The following is a 15,977-nucleotide window of genomic DNA, read 5'->3' as shown; positions in this document are numbered from 1 at the left end:
GGGAGGGACCGGAAGAGGCGGGGGCGAGTGGCCCATTCACTTCCGGTACCAAAGTGCCTGAGCTGGGGTGGCGGAGGATTGAAGTCCGCGGTTCTTCAGTGTTGAACTTTCTGGTGGGTTGTCCGCGCAGCCGGAGGTCGTAGAGCGGATTCGCTCCGGCTCCGGGAAGCTCCGGGGCGTCGCAATTGGCGCACAGGCCCCGGGGCCCGCCGGCTGCGCCATGGTCCAGCTCAGTGAGTGATGGGGGCCCCGGGAGACCTTCAGGGCGGTCGTGGGGATAAGAGGGAGTGCGGACTGACTGGAGTTGCGCTCTCCTAGACGAGCTAGAGACAGTCCGTACCTGAAACTGCACACGTTTGATCCTGCCCTCTGTGGTTTTCTTGTTCGCTTTTAAAGTTTTCGCTGAACTCCTACGAGATAAATGGCGTTCGTTTTATAGATGAGGCAGCTGGGCTTCAGCTTGTTCCAGAGACAGTAAATAGCAGGCCTGTGTTGAGTGCGTTGGGTGTAACTGGAGTGTTTAAGAGGAGTTTCACAAAGAAAGGGTTTCTGAGTCAGACTGACAAGAATTGATTGAAAAGAATGATATTTTGGGCTTCCCTGGTGGCTCAGTGGTAAAGAATCTGCCTGCAGTGAAGGAGCCCCGGGTTCGATCCCTGGATCGGGAAGATCCCCTGGAGGAGGATACGGGCAACCCACTCCAATAGTCTTCCTAGAGAATCCCATGGCCAGAGGAGCCTGGCTGGCTACAGTCCATAGCGTCGTACAGAGTTGGACACGACTAAAGCGACTAAGCAGCAGCAGCAGCAAGAACATTTCAGTGGAGGAAGGGGGTTGTCTCATTTCATTTTGTCCATTTTGTGCTCTCGATTCTTGTGTCTTAACCACTTATTTGTCTACAGCTACTGTCCTTTGCAAGGCCTACCGTGGAGGCCACTTAACCATCCGCCTTGCGCTCGGTGGCTGTACCAACAGGCCTTTCTACCGCATCGTGGCTGCTCACAACAAGTGTCCCAGGGATGGCCGTTTCGTAGAGCAGCTGGGCTCCTATGATCCAATGCCCAACAGTCATGGAGAGAAACTCGTTGCTCTCAACCTGGACCGGATCCGGCATTGGATTGGCTGTGGAGCCCACCTTTCAAAGCCTGTGGAAAAGCTTCTGGGTAACTCAGCTAAGCCTTAGTCTTTGAGGGGATTTTCAATTGAAGTAATTTCCAAGATGATGAAAATTAAGAGTGATTTTTACTATCTCCAGGCTAATCAGGACTACAGGGAGAACTGAAATTTCAGATCTAGTTGCCAGTTGAAATCTGGAGATTCCTTTTGTAGGACTTCATGAGACTTTTTGGATGATTGAGATTTTATGCTAAAAAAAAATGGGAATGGTGTGTCTTGCATGACTGTCAGTTGATCATTTTTTCAAGTAAGGAAAATAGTGTTAAGAAGTAGACAACATCCATTGTGACCTTGCAGTAAATGGAAGAGATGGAGCTGGGGGAAGAGGTAAAAGCATTTTGGCAAATGAGGAATTTGTTTTGAATCTTTGTCTTGGATCAAATCTCTGTTAGACTTCAGTTCAGTGAGACTGAGTTCCCAGGTAAACATTAGTTTGTAATGTTATAATGAATGACAATCCTGTTACTTTTAGGTCTTTCTGGCTTTTTCCCTCTGCACCCGATGGTGATCACAAATGCCGAGAGGCTGCGACGGAAACGGGCACGGGAAGTCCTCTTAGCGGCTCAGAAAACAGATACAGAGGCTACAGAAACAAAAGAGAACTGACTTCAGTGAACATAAAAGTGGGAACAAACTTGAAGTCCTCTTAAAATATTTGTGCAGAATTCTTAGTTTTATTATATTTGGAGGTCAATAAATGGAATTTTTTAAGTCATCCATGATCATCTGGCCTGATCTGAACAGAGCCCAGGGAGAAGTTTGCTCTTGACCAACATAAAGCTGGGTATAGATACTAATTAATTCTTTCAGCCTTCTTCAGGGGAAAGACAGTGGCTGTGGGGTAGGTTGGACTCTGGGTCCCTTGGGCAACTTTATAACCTACTACTTTCCACGATTTCCTGTATCAGAGTCCCCAACCAGCATGTCTGTGTCCTCTCCAAGTTATTTCCGTCTTTAATCATTTATGGTCATCCCACCAACTCAAGAATACAATTACTTTACTTACTGTTTTTGTAATTGCAGATTTACATTGTCTTGTCAACACACAATCTCAAATTTACAAAGATAATTTGTTACATGCTTTTAGGCTCTTATAATCTACTTTTTAAAGAACGAATAACTGGAAAAAAGTAAAGTACCTATGTACAACTTCCATGCAAGGTTATTTGTGAGAATTATAAGGCATCATGAAACTAGGTAGGATTGTCTCCAGTTTATCAGTGGGGAAGCTGAGGTTCAGAAGTAGAAACTCAGCCAAGGCCACATAGTTTTAGTATTGGGCAGAACAGAGTCAGAGCCCAATGTTCCTACCTGCAGAGCCCTTTCCAACATGTTATGTTTGTAGTGGGGGTAGTGAGTAAAGATAAAGGGCTTTTCAAAAGTCCATTTTAAAAAGTCAGTGACAAAATTAGGTTTGGCTATCATGGTTAATATAAATCACTGGTTGTGTCCCCCAAAAGCCTATTATCTGTTCCACCATCACTGTAGCAGCATTAAATGGCTTTAGTCACACTGAATGATATAAATTTCATAATCTGGTGTAAAACTAAAATATGGGAGATTTATAGAGGAGATTCTAAAGCCCTATCATTGTACCAACCTATTCTCAGTTTTATATTCTGAGAATTGCCAGCCACCTCAAACTCAGGTCATCAAGGCTCTCTGAGTTGTCACTGGTTGGCGTCCACTTGCTTTGGGGAGGTTTTAAAGGCAGGACAGGCAGAGAGCAACTGACTTTGTGGGAGTTTGATCTTGAATCTAGGAAAAAGAAATGTTTTGAAAACCATTTCAAAGTTTAAAGGAGAACAGTCTACCCTGGGAAGTTTGAGGTCTTTGGAGAAACCTTAACTGGTAGAGTAGAGGAGAATGTAATTCTGGAAAGTATTGACCAATGAAGGGAACTGATGTGAAATAGGTATTATTTTGAGCTGTTGAGTTTCTGCCAATTCGCATATTCACTTTGTGCCTTGGTCTGTCTTTTATTTAAGACACACATATGGAAACTTCTGTGTAAGCTCATCCTCTCCCTGATTTCCAAAGTTTCCTCTAGTCCTACTCTTGCTTTGGATTTCCAAGCCCAGATTTTTCTTTTTTTTTTAAGTTTCTCAAAATTCTTTTATTTTTTATTTTTATTTTTCCCAATTATTTTTATTAGTTGGCTAATTACTTTATAATATTGTAGTGGTTTTTGCCATACATTGACATGAATCGGCCATGGATTTACGTGTGTTCCCCATCCTGAACCCCCCTCCCACCTCCCTCCCCTTCCCATCCCTCTGGGTCATCCCAGTGCACCAGCCCCGAGCACCCGTCTCTTGCATCCAACCTGGACTGGTGATCTGTTTCACACTTGATAATATACATGTTTTGATGCCGTTCTCTCAGATCATTCCACCCTCGCCTTCTCCCATAGAGTCCAAAAGTCTGTTCTATATATTTGTGTCTCTTTAGGGTTATCGTTACCATCTTTCTAAATTCCATATATATGCATTAGTATACGGTATTGGTCTTTATCTTTCTGGCTTACTTCACTCTGTATAATGGGCTCCAGTTTCATCCACCTCATTAGAACTGATTCAAATGAATTCTTTTTAATGGCTGAGTAATATTCCATTGTGTATATGTACCACAGCTTTCTTATCCATTCGTCTGCTGATGGGCATCTAGGTTGCTTCCATGTCCTGGCTATTATAAACAGTGCTGCGATGAACATTGGGGTGCACGTGTCTCTTTCAGATCTGGTTTCCTCAGTGTGTATGCCCAGAAGTGGGATTGCTTGGTCATATGGCAGTTCTGTTTCCAGTTTTTTAAGGAATCTCCATACTGTTCTCCATAGCAGCTGTACTAGTTTGCATTCCCACCAACAGTGTAAGAGGGTTCCCTTTTCTCCACACCCTCTCCGGCATTTATTGCTTGTAGACTTTTGGATAGCAGCCATTCTGACTGGTATGGAATGGTACCTCATTGAGGTTTTGATTTGCATTTCTCTGATAATGAGTGATGTTGAGCATCTTCTCATGTGTTTGTTAGCCATCTGTATGTCTTCTTTGGAGAAATGTCTGTTTAGATCTTTGGCCCATTTTTCAGACCCAGATTTTTCACCAGTTCTTGGATGATTGCATCTGCCTGTCTTGCTACCATCTCAAATCCAACATGCTCAAACCCAGGTCTGCACTTTAGAAAGCCTTTGTTTCTAAAGCGCATATTTTTATCAAGATGGGGGTTTGGATCATGTTATCTCCACCAACGTGGAAGGCGATTCAGGAACTGGAAAATGAATGGAAATGATTCTGTATTAAATGTCAAATCTAGAAGTTCTATCAATTAGAGAATTTTTAAAAGACTGGTATTTTATGCTTTTTGTTTAATGTAGGTTTTTTTTAAATTGCAGGGCTCAAGGGAAAGTCCCTGCCTAGCAGTTCCAACTTGTTCAGTCACTCAGTCGTGTCCGACTCTTCACGACCACATGGACTGTAGCATGCCTGTCCTTCACTATCTCCCAGAGTTTGCTCAGACTCATGTCTATTGAGTCAACGATGCTATCCAACCATCTCATCCTCTGTCATCCCCTTCTCTTCATGCACTCAGTCTTTCTCAGCATTGGGGTCTTTTCCAATTAGTCGGCTCTTCACATTAGGTGGTCAAAGTATTGGCACTTCAACATCAATCCTTCCAATAAATTTTCAGGGTTGATTTCCTTTAGGATTGACTAGTTTGATCACCATGCTGTCCAAGGGACTCTCAAGAGTCTTCTCCAGCACTACAGTTTGAAAATATCAATTCTTCAGCACTTAGCTTTTTAATATTGTCTAGGTTTGTCATAGCTTTTCTTCCAAGGAGCAAGCGTCTTTTAATTATAGGCTACAGTCAACATCTGCAGTGATTTTGGAGCCAAAGAAAAAGTCAGTCACTGTTTCTATTTTTAACCTATTTGCCATGAAGTGATGGGACTGGATGTCATATCTTGGTTTTTTGAACGTTGAGTTTTAAGCCAACTTTTTCACTCTCACCCTCATCAAAACTCTTTAGTTCTTCACTTTCTGCTATTAGGGTGATGTTATCTACATATCTGAGGTTTTTGATATTTCTCCCTGCAATCCTGATTCCAGCTTGTGATACATCCAGCCCAGCATTTCGCATGATTTACTCTGCATATAAGTTAAATAAGAAGGGTGACAATATACAGTCTTGACTTATTCCTTTCCCAATTTGGAACCAGTTCATTGTTCCACGTCTGGTTCTAACTATTGCTTCTTGTAGTAGTGTAGTGTTACTTACTCAGTCGTGTCTAACTCTGTCACCCCATGGACTGTAGTCCGCCAGGCTCCTCTGTTCAGTCCATGGAATTCTCCAGGCAGGAATACAGGAGTGGGTTGCCATTTCTGTCTCCAGTGGATCTTCCCCACTGGGGGATCGATACCAGGTCTCCTGCATTGCAGGCCGATTCTTCACCATCTGAGCTACAGGGAAGCCCATACAGGTTTTTCAGGAGGCAGGTAAGGTGGTCTGGTGTTCCCATCTCTTAAGAGTTTTCCACAATCTGTTGTGATCCCCAAATATAAACCACATGAGATTGCCAAATGCTGATATTATGCTGTTTTTTACTGGAAATAAAGCAAAAAGAAAGCAATGCTAGGTTCAACCTAGTATGAACGTTTACATTGTTGCATAAACTGAGCTGGGACATTGAGGGAAAGGTAGGAATGAGGTTTTCAGAGTAAGGGGAGGAGGGCCGGGGCTGAGAGAATTTGTGGAAGGAGATTCCGGCGCTAGGAGACTCACCGCCTCAAAGCTGGCTGTCCCCAGCTTGGCCACGCCCCCATTTCTCAACGGCCGTAAAGTGCGGCGTCGTGGCCCCGCCTCTTCCGGCGCCTCTTGTGACGCTAGAGCCTCGGGGTTTTTGCGCGGGAAAAGGTAGGAGCTCTTGAGCTCTACTCAGTGTAGCTGGGGTCAGCTGTTTTCGCTGAAGCCGCTGTCCCCTTCGCGCCGCTGTCCCCTTCGCACCGCTGCCTGCCATGGGGCTTCTAGAACTGTGCGAAGAACTATTCGGTACCGTCGACCTTTACCAAGTATTGGGCGTGCGGCGCGAGGCCTCAGACAGCGAGGTCCGACGCGGCTATCACAAGGTGTCCCTGCAGGTGCACCCGGATCGGGTGGGCGAGGGCGACAAGGAGGACGCCACTCGTCGCTTCCAGGTGCGCTCTCTAGACTCTATCCACCGGCCGCCCGGGCTTCCCTCCGTCTTATGACCGCCCGGCCTCTCCCGGGCTGGAGTGAGGAGAACCCGGCCTGGCGTTTTCTAATCTTTTATTTCTCGTGGCGCGGTTTCAGTGAGAGGCGGAGGGGTGATTTTAGTGTACTCTTTCCCGCAGATCCTTGGGAAGGTCTACTCCGTTCTGAGTGACAAAGAACAGAGAACATTATACGATGAACAGGGAACAGTGGACGAGGATTCTGATGTGCTCAGCCAAGACCGGGACTGGGAGGCCTATTGGAGATTACTCTTTAAAAAGGTAAAGAACTCTGGAGATTTTCTTGTGACCGTTCCCATTTCTCATTCAACAAACCTTTATTGAATGCCTCTAAGGCCTTGCGTTTTGTGTTGTTAAGAATGAGGATTTTTTATTTGGTCTCTTAATAAACGCACACACAACACAGACATTCCTTAGGAGAGACTCGCTTCTTTGAAGAAGGACAAATTTTTCTAACCGTTCTGTTGAACCATGTGTATATGTGTGTTATAACACATGCACGTACACACATAGATAACACTTAATGAAATGGGCCTTTAACTATCTGTTGGTGTAGAGTGTAGTGATAGGGGGACATTATATTTTTTTATAATATGTGCTTTATTTTACAAAGCCAGGTGCAAGCCCTGAGTATTTTTCTGGGTCTCTTCCCACCTTTGGAAACTCACTTAAATTTTCCTGGTGTGTAGCTTAGCAGTTCTAAAGATTGGACTAGGGCGAACTCTAGAAAATCTTTAGCATGGAAAATTTGCTTCCTTGCAACAATTTCAACTCAAGCAGCTGTTGTATTTGGGGAGAAATATTTTGACACCTGAGTTAACTTTTTTCTTGTATTCCTACTATTTAAAATAAACTTTTCAAAGTTACAGCATGTGTCTCTCATTTGTTCAGATATCTCTGGAAGACATTCAGGCTTTTGAGAAGACATACAAAGGTTCTGAAGAGGAGCTGACTGATGTTAAACAGGCCTATCTGGACTTCAAGGGTGACATGGATCAGATTATGGAGTCTGTGCTGTGTGTGCAATACACAGAGGAACCCAGGATAAGGCACATTATTCAACAAGCCATTGATGCTGGAGAGGTCCCATCCTATAATGCCTTTGTCAAAGAATCGAAGCAGAAGATGAATGCAAGGAAAAGGAGGGTAAGGTTTTGAATGCCATTTACTATTTATATCTTGACTACTTCCCAAAGGAATTTGAGGATATTTATAACAACGAAAATATATATAAGACTGCTGAAATAAAGATAAGGCTTAACTTCTTTTCTAGTTGCCATCTAACTAAATGAACATAATGAGCTCATTAAGAGAAACTTTTTTTCTGTACTCTGTTGTGCTCAAAAGGATTTTACTGCATGGATTAGATAATCAGTATCATTTGAAAGTAGCACTGAAATATTCTTCATATGGGCCAATTCTTTTAACCTTGCTGAGGCATTCTAAGGCAATAAAGTAACAAAATCCAGATACCTAGGCTCCACAGTGATTCTCACTTGGTTAAGGGGTGAGGAGGTGACAGAGACTGTAGGACTATGTCTTATTAATTCAAATTTCTGTATTCTTGCCCAGTTTGATGGCAACCCACTCCAGTACTCTTGCCTGGAAAATCCCACGGAGGAGCCTGGTAGGCTACAGTCCATGGGGTCGCAGAGAGTCGGAGACAACTGAATGACTTCGCTTACTTCGATTCTTGAGTCGGACCCAGAATATAATTAAAAAAAAACAAAAAAACATGGGGAGATGGGGTGAAAAAAAAAACAACTAAAAACCAGTTTATTTTGATAATGGTGTATTTCCAAGCACCCTTTGAGGTACACTTTTGTAGAGTATTAAGGATTGTCGTTTGTGTCCTTTTCACCCATATTAAACTGTGGAGTTGGTGAGGGTAAGGATGATGGCAAGGGAAAGGAACTTAAGGACATCTGGGGTTCAGGAGGGAGCAGATTCAAGGTAACAAATCTCTGTGCCTCTGGTCTTTAGGGGAAGATAGGACTGGTATTAAAGTCACTCTTATCTCAACCTGGCTTTCATAATGGGAAATCTAGGGAGAGCAGACAGTGTAAGACTGTAGCTCTTTGGCGGGTACTTTATTTTTATGGCTGAATTGGAGGTGGAGTTAGGTCTGTGGCTTTTATGTAAAAAGATGCAGGAGAAACCTGACACGTGTGTTGAGAGAAGTGGAATGTGTATCAAGATCACCACTTTGGCTTATAGGCTACATCTGTCTAGATTTCAAGCTGACAGTTTAAGTTTGCAACTTTTTTTAGGTGAAACTGAGCACAGCTGTGTTCAGTAATAGCCTATTAGCTTGAGAAACTTTCCTAGAGTTTGGGGGGTGGAGTGGGGAATGGAATAGTTTTGACAGAGAATTCTGCAAACTTAGAGAAAAAACAGTACTAAAAGAAATAAGTTGATTTCAAGGACTGGAAGTAGGCAGGGGAAACTCTTTATTGGAGTAACAAGGTCCTGACATATTATCATTCTCAGTATTAATAGTATTCCTTGCTATTTAGAAAATTCTCTGGGGATTTGGACCTCTCATAGTCTTAGTTGTTGCCCTGGAGAATGAATTTACTAACCTTTCCCAAGGTATTCTTGTAGTAGTTTGGAATCAGTGCCCTAGTGAAATTTGGCAAGAGGAGGTGGCTTTGAAATCTGGTAAACGTTAAAACGGAATTTGTTAGTTTATTCTAACTACTTGGGAAATTTTAAACCAGGGTTGCGCTCTTGGCTATCACAAGTCACATGTAGTAAATTTGGTTTCCAGAGGAGGAATCTGAGGTGCCTGTGTCCTGGCAACATTTTGAGGGCGTCCTTGGTTAAGTGACCTTTCTTAGCTCTTCTAGCATTTTGTTTTCCTTTCTGTCCCCCTATGGTTTATGGAACCAAATGACCTGCTTACCCCTAGCAAATACAAATGAGGAACACTCACAAATGCTTATTGGAATCAGAGGATCTACTGCTTGACTTTATCCTTTTAATTTATATAATCCTCAAATTGAAATGGTCTTAACGGATTTGCTTTGGGAAAAGAGGCTGTATTTTTAGTATTTGCTAGGTTGGCATTGTATCTCACATGAGTTTCTGTTTTAGGCTCAGGAAGAGGCTAAAGAAGCAGAAATGAGCAGGAAGGAGTTGGGGCTTGATGAAGGAGTGGATAACTTGAAAGCAGCCATTCAGGTAAACTGTCAGGTTGTCTGTGAAGCTTACCGCCATTTCTTTCACGTTCTGCTTCTTACTGCTAATATTTCTTTGGAGTGTATGTAGTATTATAGGCATTTTGTTTTCATCTTTTAAGACATTCAGGTACCATACAGTCATCCTTTTAAAATGTACAATTCAGTGGTATAATTCAGTGGTTTTTTAGTATATTGATCAGGTTTTACAATCATCAGCACTAATTCCAGAACATCATCATCACTCTAAACACAAACCCCTTATCCACTAGCAGTCACTCCCCATTCTCCCCTTCCACTAGCCCCTGGCAACTGCTAAATACTTTATTTCTGTGGACAGTCTTGAGTTTTGAAAGCTTGTGTTTTAACTTCTTAAACAGAGCAGACAAAAGGATCGGCAAAAGGAAATGGACAATTTTCTGGCTCAGATGGAAGCAAAGTACTGCAAACCTTCCAAACGAGGAGGGAAAAAAACGACTCTCAAGAAAGAAAAGAAATAATGGAATATTCTCTTCAAAAGTCCATAGGTGTTAACTGATGCCTTTGTAGGCAAGGTACAGTCAAAATTTGAAGACAAACATCAACTCAACTCTTGAGAAAAGTTGTCTTTCAAGCCTAAATTATTTGGATCAACTATCTAAACCAAGTAGACTCTCTTGGCCTGGTCTTAGCATATCCTAGAAATAGGCTGACATTCTGTAAGGTCCTCCTATGGAGTTTGGTGGTGATCACTGAGGGAGCGGGAGGGTGAATGCTTCCTTGAGAGCACTTTTCCGTGTGTCTTCTGTATAAGGAACTGTATCTGGAATGCAGATCTGTTCCTACCACTTTTAGCAATTGTTATTTTGCCATATAGGAGTGAGCTTCAGGGTATTCAGTGGTGTGTGTTTTTTAGGACTTGTACTCTACCTAGCCTTCAACATTTGCTGGGCATCTGTTTCCCAAATACTTGCCAGTTTGCTTCCAGTCTTAATGTTCTTGCATAGACCCTCTCTTTTTTTTTTTTTCCTACTCAACCAAGTTTGGCATTCTTTGCTTGAGGTATATAGGAGAAACAGGTGTTCAGATTACTTCAAGCACTTTTGTAAGAATTGTACAAGATTAAATAATCAAGTGAAAGATGACTGATAAGTTCCCGGGGACTTTTTAAGTGATCCCAATATGGTCATTTAAAAGATGATTAAATATATGAATGGTGCTTAGGATAAAAAAGAGAGAAGAAAAGTACTTCTAGCCAGCATTGTAGCAGATAGCCTGGTTTAAGTTGCATAAAGAGATGCTGTAATCCTCTCTGTAACTGCTGAATGTCCTTAGAATCAGGTTACTGAGCTTGTCAGAACTTGTTTCCTCATCTATAAAAGGGTGAGGGAGCTAGGCTAAATGACTTGTTAACTCTGACCTTGAAAGCAAGCTGTTTTGATCCAGTGGTTTGTTATCATGTACTTACGGTATTGATTTGTGAGAACAGTACAGAGATTTTCATTTATATTTAGTAGAATTGGTATGAGTTCATTAGAATATATGAAAATTTTTTAGAGACTGTTCAACTTAAAATCTCTGATTTGTAAGCTAATATATTCAATTTCATATGCATAAAACAAGCCTTCTGTTACTGAGATTCATGTACATAATTTATCTGAGGTAAGTATAAGACACGTTTTCAGTTTGTGATTACAAATAGGTTAAAAAATACTCTTAATTGTATTAAAAATACAGTTTAATGCAGGTTGTTTGCTGTATCTGTCTTCATGTGATAGTATTAGAACACTTTGAAATAATAAAATTATCCCAAGTTATGATCATTTGAATTTATCAACTCTGAAGATTAATAGAAGATCTAAAACCAGTATGATCATCAGAATAATTCAATGAAATTTAAATAAGTTTAAGCCATAGTTAAAACCATTGATGCATTCATGAGTGCACTCGGGAAAGGTCCATGTGAAAATCAGAAGAATGTCAAAGTTCTCTTCCTTTGCTCTTAGCATATGTTTATACTAGACAGAACTGCAGGGTTTCGGGAATTTTAAGAAGTTGTGTCTTGCTGGCTCACTAATAGAAAGATTCTATAAATTTTTAAATCGCTTTTCTAATAGTCCTGCAGGAGAAAATCTGGCAAGGCAGGTGTGATATTTGGGCGTGGGGGGGGGGGAATGACCACTAAAGTACTTTGAGAAGAAAACAGGTATAACCTGATGTCAGGCAGCTGTTGAAAGGCTTAATTGTCTACCTGCGGGGGGGGGGGGGGGAATCCTTATTTATTACATGTATTACTTTATACCAGTGCTCAACATTTATGTCTTTAGTTATTCATCCCTGCCATATATATCTGCCTATGGATTTGGACATCTTAGAGAAAACTTTAGGAATCACATCTGTTTGATGTGATTTTTTCAGAACTGTCTCCTAAAAATGACTTAAAAGTGAGTACACCTCTCCAGAAATTAACACAAGCAGAAGTATTCCAAAGCCAGTAATAATGTTTTCAAACAATTCGCTACCTTTTGTGTACATGTAGTCTGATAGAATGGAGAAGGAAATGGCAACCCACTCCAGTACTCTTGCCTAGAGAATCCCAGGGATGGTGGAGCCTGGTGGGCTGCCATCTATGGGGTTGTACAGAGTCGGACATGACTGAAGCAACTTAGCAATAGCAGCAGCAGTCTGATAGAATGCGGTAGTAACTGAACTGATCATTGTTAACAGACAACATGAGCAGTGATTTGGAGGAAATTATTCATTTGTTACATCTTTGGCTACAAACTTTACTGTCCAGTGAAATGATTAACTTATGCTGAACAGAAGACAGTAATTGGAGATAGAAACAGTACCCATATAATCTTTGGCTGATACTGTTTTCAGTCTGTTGTATCAAAATAATTCACAAAGATGGTTTCAGGTTGTCTCTTGTATACAAGGTCTGCATCATGAGATGACTGAACATTGATTTGTGAAATCTTCCCATGTGTTCCCTGCAGCCCGAAGCAAGTTCTCATTCATGCTGTTGTCCCTGCCTGGTTCTAGAGGTTGGTCCACTTCTGTTTTGCGATTTTGTAGATCCATGTAACTGAGGACCTGAGAGACAAAGATGACATCATAGAGTAACATGAATAGACATTCTAGATTTGATCGTCTTGAGCTCCTATGTACAGACATTTTTTGCTCCAATTATTAGTTAGACTTTAAATTTGGAGACTGTGGCCAAGTAGTAAAGTTTATATTTACTAAAGCAATAAAAATCAGGTTTGCATATTTTATCATGTAAAAACAAAGTCTATGTAAGATGTGATACAGTATCCTAGCTTTAGAAAACAGTCACTAATTAAAAAGGAGTAAAATGTGTTTCACTTACCTAAACATTACACCAGTTATCCTTGACCATCAGCATGGCCAGATGTAATAACTGTAGCTCAGAGGGAGTGGTGCTTCCCTGAGGACTGATCCAAGAACAGAATCTGCTGACAGCATTCAAAGACTACCAAATATTGCTACTAGGAACCTGAACTAAGAATTCACTTGAACTACAGAGATGATTTCAGGCAGATTACTTTTTAACATACTTGCTGATTAATCTGATTATTAACAGGAAACATTTCAACTGCCTGGTAATTCTAAATTTCACCTATAACATAAGGAAAAAATGACCCTGATGGTGAGAAGACCATTATAGGAAGAATTAAGACATTCTTAAATTTTCTCCTATCAGTCCTGTGAAAATAGAAACTATAGAATATAACTTAGAAGACAAAAAAGTTAATGGGATAGAATCAGACTCCTCATGTCTTGGCACAGTGAATTTTTCTTCTTACCTTGGCCTAGCAGTTTAATGGATTAGAGCAGTTTAATCCATGGCAATATAGGTTTTTGCCTACATAATAAAATCCATGCAGTGTTTGAATGTTATGAAAATGATTTATTTGGCTTAATTTGTTTATATTTTTTTTAAAAAGTATTGTTTACTCTGCCAGAGTACCAAGAGGTTAATTTATATACGAGAAAACAGATCTGGAGCTTTTTGGCTTTGAGCAGTTAGAGTTCTCTTATTTTTCTTTTTATTACTATATCCCATATTCCAAAATGAATTTGAGATGATTTACAAAGATGTAGGAAAGCAAAATATAAAATCTGGAGGAAGGAGAAATAATAAGCATGGGGAAAAAAGCAAGATCTTAACAAGACTGTAGTAAAATAAGAGCCATGACCCCACCTGTCCCTGCAGATCCCCTACCAGGTCGGGCCTGGTGAGGATACTCAGCAGCACACGAACGACGATACTGCGTATCTGGCTGAAAAAGAGAAGATGAGTCACTGCTTACAGTGTGACTTCTTCCAGAGGATAATGTGTTAGTTGTTTTACAAGGGAAAGCCCTGAAGTCGGACAGCAATGTAATTGGCATCATCTGTCAGTCTGAGGGACAGTTGGCTGAATACACTTTTAACATGCCAAGTTAAAAATCCCAAGCCAGCAGCCCACAGAGTGACTGTTAACTTGTAAAACTTGCAAGTTCTGCAACTTTATTGATATGTCTTTAAGAAAATCTTAGCATTTATAAATAATCCATATGGTTTCATATTTCTAAGTACTCATAATTGGCTCTCAAGGGAATTTGAATTCGATTTCCATTGCCTGCTGACTTTTTTTTTCCCATTTATTTTTACTCGTTGGAGGCTACTCTGCAATATTGTAGTGGTTTTTGCCATACATTGCCATGAATCAGCCATGGATTTACATGTGTTCCCCATCCCGACCCCCCCTCCCCTGCTGACTGTTTAAAACAACAGAAGAACCTTTTCAGCAACATCGATGACCTCCACGCTTAAAATGTGACTCTTAATGTGGAACTCAACATTTCAAAATTTCTTTAAGGGAATTAAAGACTTTAAGATACAACTAAAATATCCACATGCAGATACAACTAAAATATCCACATGCAGATAGATACTAAAGAGCTATCAATGCCATTTTGCTGGTACTTCTGGAATAAAAAACATCCCCTCAGTTTCTTGTCAGCATTGGAGTAAGAGATTTGAGGGTTTTTTCCCCTCTCCTGATGAAGCCCCATGTTTTCTATCAATGGTTAGCAAACCATTTTTTTTTAATAGAGGACCAGATAGTAAACATTTCAGGTTTTGTGGAACATACTGTCACTGCAACTACCCTGTTCTGCTGTTAAGAGCAGGAAAGCAGCCACAGAAAGTACAAAATTGAATGAATGTGGTGGCTCTCCTCTAAGAAAACTTTGTTTACCAAAACAGGCAGTCAAGCTGAACAGCTCATGAACTAGGATAGAGGCATGAAAAGATTCTTCCCTAGAGCCTGCAGTGGGAACCTAGCTCTGCTGATACCTTGATTTTGGACTTAACAGACTCTGGAACTGAGAGAATAAATTTATATTGTTTTAGGCCACCCAGTTTGTGGTAATTTGTTATGGCAGCCCAAGGAAACTAGTACAAACTAGTCCCATTCATTTATTCTCACCACTCTTCTACTGGAGGAAAGATCATATGGTGCTTTAGGCTGATACAGTTTAAGGGTTATGAGTTGAGATAAGTGGGTTGCAAACACCACTATCTTGAAAACTGGTTTAGGATGTGGGTGCCTGGTTCTTGGGCCATAAGTGTGCCCTCAGTCACTCTCTGGGCTTTCCAAGCCCTCTTGTACAAAGCAACCAAATGCTGTGGGGCTGAGCTCCTGGCTTATAGTTTGGGACACGGTCGGTGCATGACCTCTAGTCTCCCAGTCAGGTTGTTTCTGATGTTTAAAAGTAAAAAGGCTAGTAAATGTACATTTAGTGGTGACAGTGTTAGCATTTCAAACACCAGTTAACAAAAAGTCTGAAAATCTTAACTTGCCCATCCACCAGTCCACAACATAATCTGTTACCACTTTTTGTTTAATTCCCTCAGAGCAATGTTAAAAGAATGAAGTTCATGCTAATCTGATATGCACTGGGGTTTAACATTTTTTTACTTATTCTCAGAAATATCTAAATTTTAAATTGCTTAGAATTTGCTATTTATATATAAGGCATTTTACCTTATTTTTACAAGTTAAAATAATGAGTGGCAGAGACCAGTTAGAGTTTCAGCAAATGTACTTAAAACATAAAACACTATTTTTATTAGAACCTCAGCTTTTACTCTTAAGAGTTGATTAAGCCACCATATAAAGCCTTAAGCCTGCTAAATTAGTTTTTTCCCCTTTCCTCAGCTATCATACAATAGAGGAAATACGTCACTCTACCAAAAATGACTGAGTTGTATTGGGCCTGGAGAAAAAGTCAGGTAACAGGAGCCTCTCCTGGGGCTGCTGATGGTTAGGCTCATCCACCACTGCACTTCGAGCTCGACTGGAATCGCTATGGGTTTT

General features: G+C 40.9%; 3 protein-coding genes across 7 annotated transcripts in view; 2 read left to right on the top strand and 1 right to left on the bottom strand.

Moving 5' to 3' along the window:
• The first annotated feature begins 46 nt into the window (after positions 1-46).
• On the top strand, positions 47-1,891 carry MRPS16 (mitochondrial ribosomal protein S16). Its single transcript, XM_065922575.1, has 3 exons — positions 47-233; positions 903-1,163; positions 1,649-1,891. The coding sequence occupies exons 1-3, from the start codon at positions 221-223 to the stop codon at positions 1,780-1,782; spliced, it is 408 nt and encodes a 135-aa protein (XP_065778647.1). The 5' UTR covers positions 47-220; the 3' UTR covers positions 1,783-1,891.
• A 4,152-nt stretch (positions 1,892-6,043) lies between these two features.
• On the top strand, positions 6,044-11,332 carry DNAJC9 (DnaJ heat shock protein family (Hsp40) member C9). Its single transcript, XM_065922574.1, has 5 exons — positions 6,044-6,371; positions 6,549-6,689; positions 7,320-7,574; positions 9,525-9,611; positions 9,988-11,332. The coding sequence occupies exons 1-5, from the start codon at positions 6,192-6,194 to the stop codon at positions 10,105-10,107; spliced, it is 783 nt and encodes a 260-aa protein (XP_065778646.1). The 5' UTR covers positions 6,044-6,191; the 3' UTR covers positions 10,108-11,332.
• FAM149B1 (family with sequence similarity 149 member B1) overlaps positions 11,261-15,977 on the bottom strand; it is a 52,636-nt gene continuing 47,919 nt past the window's right edge. For 2 of the 5 annotated variants that reach the window (XM_065922569.1, XM_065922572.1), the window contains 3 exons: positions 15,852-15,977; positions 13,815-13,893; positions 11,397-12,682 (listed from right to left, as the gene is read on the bottom strand). In XM_065922569.1, the coding sequence (XP_065778641.1) occupies positions 12,600-12,682; positions 13,815-13,893; positions 15,852-15,977 (288 nt within the window). In that variant the 3' untranslated portion in view covers positions 11,397-12,599. Of the gene's footprint in view, positions 13,045-13,814; positions 13,894-15,851 lie in introns of all 5 variants that reach the window. The other 3 variants (XM_065922571.1, XM_065922573.1, XM_065922570.1) reach the window with 3 other exon arrangements.

The sequence above is a fragment of the Muntiacus reevesi genome, chromosome 2, assembly GCF_963930625.1.
Source record: "Muntiacus reevesi chromosome 2, mMunRee1.1, whole genome shotgun sequence".
NCBI classification, from domain to species: Eukaryota; Metazoa; Chordata; class Mammalia; order Artiodactyla; family Cervidae; genus Muntiacus; species Muntiacus reevesi.
Note: the sequence above shows the minus strand (reverse complement) of the source record. Positions and strands in the feature narration are given on the sequence as shown.